This window comes from Gallus gallus, chromosome 1, assembly GCF_016699485.2.
Source record: "Gallus gallus isolate bGalGal1 chromosome 1, bGalGal1.mat.broiler.GRCg7b, whole genome shotgun sequence".
Classification (NCBI taxonomy): Eukaryota; Metazoa; Chordata; class Aves; order Galliformes; family Phasianidae; genus Gallus; species Gallus gallus.
This window is the reverse complement of record NC_052532.1, coordinates 142,909,567-142,920,506: the sequence shown is the minus strand read 5'-3', so window position 1 is coordinate 142,920,506 and position 10,940 is coordinate 142,909,567. Positions and strand designations below refer to the sequence as shown.

Sequence of the window (10,940 nt, the reverse complement as noted above, 5' to 3'; positions counted from 1 at the left end):
ATTTCCGCTCGGGCTCTTCGAGTTATATACGTTTGGTTTCTGACACGCTGGTAAACATCCACTTTGTTTACGACCGCCTGGACCGGGCACAGCCCCACGCTGCGTTACGGCCACGTCCCCTGGGAGGCGCTTGGGGGCGGCGGGGCCCCAATCCTCCATTGAGGCCCCGATCCGGCAGCGTTACGCAGTATTTACGCAGCGCGCCCACCCCACCCTCCGTCCGCTCTCTCCCACAGCCGCAGGCTTACTGCCTGTCACTTTAAGACCACGGCCCCGGCACGTGGAGAAGGCCGACTTTCCGATTGGCTATGTCTCCCTGCGCGCTCCAGCTCTCGCGCTCCCATTGGCTGCTTCAGCCTGGTCCCGCCCCCACCGTATGCCTCCAGGGGATGCTTCCCCTCTTGAGCCAGCGCGCAAGCGCATGCGCCGTGCCCCATCCCTGTCGCCCGTTGACTCGCGGCCCCATCTGCCCTCCCGCCATGGCGGCCGCTGCTGAGGAGCCGTTCCCTTTCCAAGGCCTTCTGCCCAAGAAGGAGACAGGCGCCGCTGCCTTCCTCGCGCGCTTCCCCGATTTCGACGGGCGGGGAGTGCTGTTGGCCGTGTTGGACACTGGCGTGGACCCGGGCGCTCCGGGCATGCAGGTAACGGGCAGAGGCCCTGAGTCACCGCACCTGGGCGCTGGGGAATTGCGCGGCCGGAGGGCGGGCACCGAGCCGGGCAGCGGCCCGAGCGGCTGCGGGCACTGAGGGGACTTCCGGGGCTGGCGGCTGCCGGCCCGGTCCCGCTGCTCCCTGCGGGTCTGCAGCCCGCCTGGCTTTGTCTGCACCTCCTGTTACACAATGGCTGCTCCCTGCGAGCTCTACGTTTTGTAAATCTGTGCGGGTGATTTAAACGTTGGCGTATCTCAGCGTTTCCTTGTTGGTCTTCAGTGTGTCTGTTGGCAGTTATTTGTCGCGTGGCTTGTGTATTACTTATTATATCATGTACGGTTTCCTGTCAGCGTGTTTCCCATCAGATGCAGCAGCCTCGAGAGATTTAGAGGGAGTTGCGTGCATCTTGTTTGGATGCTGTATCCTGTATGTTGAATAAGCACTGCTGATTTTTACCCTTTGCTTGGCACAGGTTTTACTCTCAAGTAACCTGGTTCAGGGAGCTCACGTTGGCAGGTTGTTTGCCTGATGTTCCCCACTGACTCCTTACGCAATTCAAGCGAGTAAAGGGATAATTGAAGAGGACAGGTAGGCTGGAAGGTGGCACTGGGCACCTGTCACTTCAGCTGAGTTAATCTGGAGTGAACCTAGCCAAAAAGTAAGCAAGATAATAGCATCCCAGTACTTAAAGGGGACTTATATATTAGATGGAGAATGACTTTTTACGTGGTCTGATAGTGATTGGACAAGAGGGAATGGTTTTAAATTAAAAGAGGGGAGATTTGAGTTAGGTGTTGGAAGGAAGTTTTTTCAGGGGATGATGAGGTGCTGGCACAGCTGTCCAGAGAAGCTGTGGTGCCCCATCCCTACAGGTACTTAAGGCCAGGTTGGATGGGCCCTGGGCAGCCCTGAGCTGGTGGGAGGCAACCCTGCTCGCAGCACAGGTTGGGACTGAATGAGCTTTAAGGTTCCTTACAACCTAAGCCATTCTATGAAAAGGCAGTTATGTAGACAGGAACATAAAAGGGATGTGCATAGTTCTGAAGTTTTGCACATGGAAGCAAAAACTTAAATTTCTAGATGCTATAAACAAGGAGTGATAAACCAAAAAGAGCATGAGTTTATTGGCGGTAGGGGAAACTTTGCTTTGGTGTAAATTTCAAGCAAATTGATATGGTCAGGACTAAGATAATGAGGGCTTATAATCCATATGAGCCTGCGATGACCTGTTTTCATTGTATGGGAGGTAAAATTTCAAGTGCAGGAAATTATAAAGGAGACGTGGACCGCACGCAAAATGTAACATAGCTTTGTAAACATTGCTTCAGAAGGAGGATGTCCTCACTCTTCAGTGAAGTGGGTAGTTTATGTCTTGCCTCTCCAGAATAAGACTGTCTTGCAGATAGGCAGCATACCATACAGGAAGGGTAGCTATACTGTGACAGGCAATTTCCAGTCTTGAGATGCCAGCCTCCCTGCTACTTTCTTTACTCCTGCTTTTTCTTGCTGTCAGACTTACTGTCAGATCTCAGCCTGGCACAAATTGAATCCCTTGTTTAAGGTGAAAAGAGGGCAGTATATGCTGGAAGGTTAATAAACATTACAGCTTTTAGTTGAAGTTAGTACTGTTTAAAGGCCAGTGAGCTGCCCTGCTTTGAGTATAGTGGGGATCTTAGTCATATCAAGGAAGTTTGTGTTTTGTTGCTCCCCAGTGTCTCATTTTTTGGGGTGGATTTACTTTGTTATTTTATGCTTTGATTTTTTTTTTTTGAGCACTGATACCATAAACATATGACGTGCAATCATTTGCTGGGGGGCAGTATAACAAGGAAGCACCTTCATGTTTATGTTCTTACCTGAACATTTGTTGCTATAAAGACAGTAGCTACTGGGCTTAACAAAAGTTAAGCCAGTAGCTTTTTTTCTGCTGGTTTGCTTTCTTTTCTGGATAAAGCATTAACCTTGTACAAATACTCCTTTCTATTCTGAACCTCTTGCAGCCAGTGCTCTCTAGGAAACTCTTTTCACCTAGCCTTCCATTGCTTTACACTCCACCTGGTGCTCCCAACTCACAGTTCAGTTTGTCTGTTTCTTTCGTGCTGGTTTCTTCCCTTCTCAGCCCTCTTGGTACAGTCTATTTCCTGTTGTTATTTGCTGATGAACTTCTGAGAGGGCCCATAAATTTATTGGGTTTTATGGCTGTATATATGCGTTGTCTTTGTTCATCCCTACACTGTCATTTCCCCATTGCTATGAAGTAAAGTTGTATGATCTGGCAAAATTACACTCAAATAAACCTGTCTTTGCCCTTTAATTGGGCATTGTCACAGATAGTGGTGCTTCTCTCCTACTACTGTATGTATCAACTGCCAGGATTATACCGATATATTGAGCACTTCAAAAATAACCTACTTTGTGTTTTGCAAAGTCAGAGTTAGCATGAAAGCACATCTTTGAAACTTCAATAGATATGTATAAACAATAATATGATTCTGGTGTGAACTAGTTTTTCAAACAACTGTAAGAAAAAAAATAAGTATAATTATGTTCTTTTGTAAATAAATCACAGCATCACAATGTTTAGATATTGTAGTAAGGGACGTGGTTTGGTGGGGAAATAGTGATGGTAGGTGTGTAGTTAGACTCGGTGATCTTGGAGGTCTTTTGCAACCTCAGTGATTCTGTCATAGGGAAAAACTTCTCCAGAGGAGTGTTGAGGCAGTGGCAAAGGCTGCCCAGGGAGATGGTGGAGTCACTGTCCCTGGAAGTGTTCACAAAATGTGTGGATGTGGTACTATGGGACACAGGCATGGTGGGCAGTACTGCTAGGACTAGATGATCTTAGAAGTCTTTTCCAACCTTAATGATTCTGTGATTCTATAAAATACTTCTCACTGTGTAGAAATTCTCTACTTTTGAATTTTTAATGCAGATGCCTCCTGTCTGTAGTAAATTAATTAGTTCCGGACCTTCTGATCAAACAAGGAAAATAACTAAGGTCACTTGGTTTTGTTTTTCTCAGAATTGCAGGACTTGAGAAGGGAAAAACAAGCTGAAATCTGAGTTTCACTGTAGCATTACTACTGGTGGGCAGTAGTCCAAACGGTTTGTGTCAGCAGCAGAAGCCATATCGGTTACTTGCACTGAATGGCGGACTCTGACTGGATCTCTGCCACTAGGAGTTGAACCTTGGACCTTTGCAACTGAAATGCTGAGTTTCTTTTGTCTGACTGTAGGACTCTGAATTGTTGGTTCTAATTGTACATACAAACTCACGTGTGAGTGTAGACCTACTATTCAGCTAATAGGCAAAGAGCTGTGTAGTGCAGGAGTTGCACATGGCCTTTCTGGACTGGCTGGGGAACAACTTGCAAAACTACGCAAGCTCACCATAGCATAAATTAGTGTTTGGGCCACCTGTTGCTGTGTAACTAACTTGTCTGCTTCCAACATGTCACCTTGGATTATGTTTTCCTGCTTGTTTTCTTGTGCTTTGATCAGTGAATAACTTAGATTACCATGTGTTTCCAACTTAAGTGTCTCAGGTTTGGATAGTCTCAGGTTTGGCTTTCACTTGCTTTATGATTGGAGTAACTATTGATTTCTTTGTCAGTGGAGACTGGCATCTGAAAGAATTATGAGCACAAGAAAATTGTATTGTGTGAATGCTTTGGCTCTCTATTTCTCAAGTAAGTTTTTACTGTTGCTTAAATGTTTCAGCAGGTGTATTACCAGGCTAAAATCATAGAATCATTTGAGTTCTAAGGGACCTTTAAAGGTCATCTCACCTAATTCTCTTGCAATGAACAGGGACATCCAGCCTGACCTTGAATGTCTTCAGGGGCAGGATATTCACCACCTCTCTGGGCAACCTGTTCCAGTGTCTCACCACCCTTATTGTAAAAATCTTCCTTATATCCAATCTAAATCTGTCATCTTTTATTTGATGCCATTTTTCCTTGACCTGTCACAACAGACCCTGCTAAAGGGTCTGTCTCCTTTCTTATATAGCCCTCCTTTGGATATTGAAAGGCTGCTCTCAGGTCTCCCAGGAGCCGCCATTTCTCCAGACTGAACAGCCCCCAACTCTATCAGCCTGTTCTCATAGGGGAGATGTTCCATCCCTTGGGTGATTTTTGTGGCTCTCTTCTGGACACATTCTTAACAGGCCCATGTCTCTCCTGTACTGAGGACTCCACATCTGGGCATTGTACTCCAGATGAGGTCTCAGCAGTACAGAGTAGAGGGACAAGATCACCTCCCTCAACCTACTGACCATACAACAATACAGTTGGATTTCTGGGCTGTGAGGGCACATGGCTGGCTCATATCCGGCTTACTGTTCCCCAGTACCCCCAAGTCCTTTTCAGCAGGACTGTGCTCTATTCTTTTATCCCCCAGCTTGTATTGATAGTGGGGGCCACCATAATCCTGGTGCAAGATCTTACACTTGGGTTTCTTGTACTTCATAAAGTTCTCCTGGGCCCACTTCAGAAGCCTGACTAGGTCCTTCTGGATGGCATTCTATCTCTCAAGCCTGTCAGCTGCACCCCACATCCTGGTGTCATCTGTAAACTTGCCAAGGGTACGCTCACCCCATTATCGATGTCATTGATAAAGATATTAAAGAATATCAGTCTCAGTACTGATCCCTGGAGGACTGTGATAACAGCTTTCTTAATGCTTTTCCATGAAGAGATTAACAGTGTTGGTTTATGGAATGGGAGCTCTTACTTAGTTAGCCTCTCCAAAAACAGTATTTACTACATTCTGGAATGTAGGAATCAGTGTTCTGCTTATACTTAATACTTTTTTGACTTAACTGTTTAAACGTGTTTTTACCAGGGGACTGGAGGATGGCTCCTAGCACTTCAGGTTTATTAAAACATGGCGCAGAATCCCTGTAACAGAAAAATAATTGGTGATGGTAATTTGTGTTCCTGCTAGATTTGTACTCAGTTAAGACTCAAGCTTGTAACTGCATGTAGTTCAACACCTTTCATCTTTCTAGATTTGTGCTATCGTTACTGCAAAATGTGGCTGGAACAGTAGAATGAAAGCATTGTTGCCAGTCATTGAAATATAAACGTTTGATTTTGCAAATAATAGTTCTGTGAAATTAGGGAAGACTTATAAGCCAGGAAGATAGATGCATTGTTGTTGGTTCACTGAAAGTTAAACTGATTGCAAGGTATTTTTCTGTCTTCCAGTTAAAGCTCAACAGTTACTTGATTTTTTTTTTTTAATTAACAAAAATGATAAATGGCTAAAGGCTATTCAATTGCACTTTAATTTTCTTCTCTGCTTATGTTTTCAGATTACAACTGATGGGAAGCCCAAGATAATTGATATAATTGATACAACTGGCAGTGGTGATGTAACTACATGTACTGTTGTAGAAGCTAAAGATGGAGAAATCATCGGTCTCTCTGGAAGAACTTTAAAGGTGAGAGTTTGTGTGGTGGTACAGAGAGACCCCTAGGCATCCACCAGCTCTCTTTTTCCTGTTGTTATTAAGAGTAATGATTTTATTCTACTGAGGGTTTAAATTACAGTAAGATAAGAAGCTAAACATTCATGTACTTGTCCTTATCCTGTTAACTGTTCATAATGGGACATTTGTCCTCATTGATTATACTGTTATTTCCTTAGACCTCTACCAAAAAAGTTCCTTACTGGGGCTGTGTTTTAAAAATACCCATAATGAAAAGTGCTCATCTGCAGTGTCACATGAATTCATACTGATTTCTAATATCTTTGAGACTGTTCTGCTAAACTCCCTTGCTCAGTATGAAATTTTTTGTTTGTTTGTTGCCATTAATTAACCAATTCCTGAATATACTTTTCTGTAGATTCCGACAAACTGGGTAAATCCTTCTGGCAAATATCACATTGGGCTAAAAAATGGCTATGACATATATCCTAAAGCTCTCAAGGAGAGGATTCAGGTGAGAAACTGCATTTTTTGCTTCTGGTGTATATTGGTATTTCACTATTTTAATGTAGAGGTTTTTCTAGAAAACTATGGTACGTGCTTTACTAACACACGTGGACTGCTAGCCGTAGGTTGATTTTTGCTTAATTTTGATACAGTCCATTTCTTCTGCGAATTTTCGGAGTCACAGCAGGTGGTCAAATGGTCCTCCTTACACAGGTTCCTTGAATCAAGAAGTCTAGTATTACTGCTATTTACTTTTCCAGTGTAGCAGTTGTTTATTTGTAGTATTGTATTGAGCTTCTTAGCCATTGTGTCTGCAATCATAACTTGCAAATGACATATGTATAAGAACCAAGTTTTATGTTACAGAAAGAACGCAAGGAGAAGCTCTGGGATCCTCTTCACAGGCTAGCTCTAGCAGAGGCGTGTAGGAAACAAGAAGAATTTGATGCTGCTCATAGCTCTCCCTCCCAAGTTAGTATACTTCTTTGTGAACTTGTAACAATTTGATACTGATTGAGAGGATTAAAATATTTTTATTATATGAGTGAATGAAAGATGTTTGTGATAATTTACCACTGCATCTTCTCGTTTGTTGAAAAAAAAAAAAAAAAAAACCCACAAACCACAGTATATGGGTGACTCCTTGATTTGCCAAATGTTAACTTTCTAAACTTGTTGCTGATTGTGAAAAGGGTGTTAGTTCAAATACTTCATACCATATTTTTAGTAAGTTTTATTTTTAACTTTTGAGGCGATCATCTTTGTTGTGCTCCAAGTTGGAATCTTTTAAACATATCCTTTCTTTTATAAACTAGATAATATTTCATTGAAATACCAGAAATTTCTTGGGATGCTTCTGTGTCGTTTAACCGTCTGTAGAAAAAATAAAGATATGAAATATGTATGACTCTGACTTCTGTAATGATTATGATAGGCCAAGAATAGATAGAACTCTGTTGAAGACTGTTGATGTCTGTGACTTCTGTGATGGTCTTTGTTTCCAGTGAAGTAATGGAGCAAATATTTAACATCAGAAGGGAACAGGGCTTGAGATTGTATTCATAACTACTTAGTAATAATTTTAGTAGTACTCTAACTGTATTTTTATTGCTCTGTCAGGTAAATAAGCTAATAAAGGAGGAACTTCAAAATCAAGTGGAACTATTAAATTCTTTTGAGAAAAAATACAGTGATCCTGGTCCAGTATATGATTGTGTAGTATGGTATGATGGTGAGACCTGGAGGTAAGTACCCAAACTCGTGAAACAAAACATTTTAAACATATAAAACAATAGTTTACATGAAGTACTATGTTAATTTTTACATCTGCCTTTCTGTAGAGTTCTTAAATATTACTTGCTTTGAAATGATCCTCTATCTTGACAAAGTTCTGATTCTAAATGAAGATGGCGTAGCATGAAGTCCTACAATTTATATCACTCTGATTTTATTAAGCTTATAGTTTTTTCCTCTAAGGCAAAGAATAAAATTGCTTTGAGTGTGGATTGGTAATAGGGAACTGAAGAGGGGAGGAAAAAGAAATTGCATACTTCAGTATGTATGTGTCACTTTTCTTGACTGTTAACGTGCATCATACAAACCAGTAGCTGAGACTCCAGATGTTTGTGTATGAGTACTGAGCTGCTAGCTTAAGTACAATTCCTTCCCTGAATTTACATAATGCTTGCTTTACAAAAAAGAGATTACTTGAATTTAGTAGCACTTGAAAATGAATTAATTTAGAGATCTTTGTAGTTTCTGAATCTAATTATAAATGGCCAAGTTTAAAACTATTGATGTAATGAGCTAAGATACTGTCAGACCTGTTGAGGTCTTTGTGGTACTCCTATGTTGAGGGGGGAGGAACAATAACTGGAAGTGCATAGCAGTTGAAAAATTACCTTTTTTTTTTATTGTTGTTATCAACAGAGCCTGCATAGATACAAGTGAGAGTGGTGACTTAACTAGCTGTACAGTGTTGAGAACCTACAAAGAGGCCCAGGAGTATGGATCTTTTGGAACATCTGAAATGTTGAATTATTCTGTTAATATATATGATGATGGAAACCTTCTTTCAATTGTGACAAGTGGAGGTAAATGAAAGTAATATTAAGATGAGTTTTGCTGCTGAGTTTGTATCATGAGAAGCAGCAGTTTGTTTTGGTTCCAATTTTGGTACTTGGGATTAAAGGCATTAAAAAATCATTATCGTATTTCCTGTAGTAATCCCATAACAATGTCTTCTTACCAAACTTGCTTACATTTTTGTCTGAAATTCAGTCAACTTTTTGTCCGTGTGTGTGTGTATAACATACTTAAGTTTAGTTACTCTTTAAGAAGTTCCTGCATCTTACTGGCATTAGCCAGTGAACCTTCATTCAAAGCAGCTTTTTTGTTTTGCTTTTGAGTATAGGTTGGTTATTGAATTTTGTTGCTGTTTTTTGTGCTTTCATAATTAAAGAATCTTATTTAAAACATCTGTCAACAAAAGAGTATCTGTATTTTGGTTTATCCAAACTTCTTAATGATGATAGGTGTCATCACAGCTGTAGCACTGACTGCTCCGATCCCATTATTATGTGTTCTCAGTATAACCATATTTCGCTTTGGAAACATCCCGAGTGGTTAAGGTGGTATGAATGTATTTGATTTTATTTTTTTAAAATGCTCTTGATTTCTCATGAAGCTGTCTTATCTCAGAACTACAGGAACTTTTCTGGCTCCTAGATCAGTAATAACTTTGTGAGATTCCTTTTACGGTGCATGGAGTTTTATTTTATTATTATTTTTCTCCCCCCTAATCTCCACAGTCTGGTTATTTTTGGTGTATTTTTTTTTTATTAATGTGTGTTAGTGGAGTTTATTAGTACTTCCTTTTTCTTCTTCTGCCTCTTCCTTCCTGCCCTCAAAAGCTGTTTTGTTTTGCAAATTGCTTCTAATTACTGGCTTTTCATCTCATAGTATAGTATCACATTTATTTAAATAAGTAGTTTAAATTCTGGGATTGCTAATGTAGTTCATTAAATGAAAACTAATAGAGCTATAGTGTATTAAATCAGTATAAAAGAAGTTTGCTAACCATACAGTGATTTGAATTTTCATTTACTTAGGAGCACACGGAACACACGTGGCTAGTATTGCAGCGGGATACTTTCCTGAAGAGCCAGAGCGAAATGGTGTAGCTCCTGGAGCTCAGATTCTTGCAATCAAGATTGGTGATACGAGACTCAGTACAATGGAAACTGGCACTGGTTTAATAAGAGCTGTAGGTATTTCACTGGATAAATGTTAATCTCAGGAGTTTGAATTTATTGTGGAATAATGTGGAATACTTTCTGCTTCAGTAACTCATACGCTATGGTTTTATAGTGATGTAATACCAACAGCCTTAAAATGAATAAAAAGAAACGATAATTTCAAGCTTATTGTAAGACTTTTGTTTTATAAGAATAAACATTTAGTAAGACTTACATTTTTTCAGATGGTAGTGTTGCAGTTTTTTTTAACATAGCCCATAGGATAAGTGACTTGTAAGAGTATTTAAAGTTATTTGTTCTGTGTTACGAATGTATTTGTATGCATTTTTTTTGTGGTTAGCTGCATGACTATAATAGAGTAGCAACTGGTGTCTAACTTTGTGACTGAACATATTTTGACTGTTTCTTAAGAGCAAGGAAAAAATATTACTTTCTCATGATCAAAGTTCCAGTGCTTCTACTATACAGTAACTGGTTGAGGAAAATGTATGTAAGAGAGGGAATGAAAATAGAAAATGATTATTTGTAGATAAAAAAATATATTGTTACAGTAACGTGAAGATTTGTGTTAATGCTACTGTGGCTTTTTGAAATTTAACCAAACCTCATAGGAAAGGAGAAATTTCTCTTATTAAGGGCATATATTTAAGACTAATGAGATTTGTGGTTTTATATTATGTTAATGTCTCAATTTATAGCTTGGTACGTGGCATGTTAATGACTTGTTTTGTTTTTTAACTGAGCTACTAGGAAAATACCACTTTAATGTAGCTTACTTCATTCAGTTTCTTCTGTAGGGTTGAGAAAAATGCTTCCTCTTTCCATAAATGTGTAGCAAACTGTTTTAAGCAGATGTTTTTTCCCATAATTACTTACTTTGGCTTTTATTTTTGCTTTATCAGATGATAGAAGCAATAAAATACAAATGTGATCTTGTCAACTATAGCTATGGAGAGGCAACACATTGGCCAAATTCTGGGTAAGTGCTACTATATTTAGCATAAAGTTTTTTAACATCACACAGGTTTAATTTCAGGTGTTGGTTTTCTGTAAGTGTACTGTCAGTAAGAATGAATTGTCCAGATGCAGATG

At 40.1% G+C, this 10,940-nt stretch overlaps 1 protein-coding gene across 2 annotated transcripts in view; it reads left to right on the top strand.

The window, feature by feature from the left end:
* The first annotated feature begins 430 nt into the window (after positions 1 to 430).
* TPP2 (tripeptidyl peptidase 2) overlaps positions 431 to 10,940 on the top strand; it is a 48,911-nt gene continuing 38,401 nt past the window's right edge. For both annotated transcript variants that reach the window (XM_425591.7, XM_004938558.4), the window contains exons 1-8: positions 431 to 641; positions 5,968 to 6,096; positions 6,503 to 6,598; positions 6,958 to 7,062; positions 7,711 to 7,835; positions 8,521 to 8,684; positions 9,702 to 9,856; positions 10,751 to 10,827. In XM_425591.7, coding sequence (XP_425591.2) covers positions 480 to 641; positions 5,968 to 6,096; positions 6,503 to 6,598; positions 6,958 to 7,062; positions 7,711 to 7,835; positions 8,521 to 8,684; positions 9,702 to 9,856; positions 10,751 to 10,827 — 1,013 coding nt within the window. In that variant the 5' untranslated portion in view covers positions 431 to 479. The remainder of the gene's footprint in view (positions 642 to 5,967; positions 6,097 to 6,502; positions 6,599 to 6,957; positions 7,063 to 7,710; positions 7,836 to 8,520; positions 8,685 to 9,701; positions 9,857 to 10,750; positions 10,828 to 10,940) is intronic.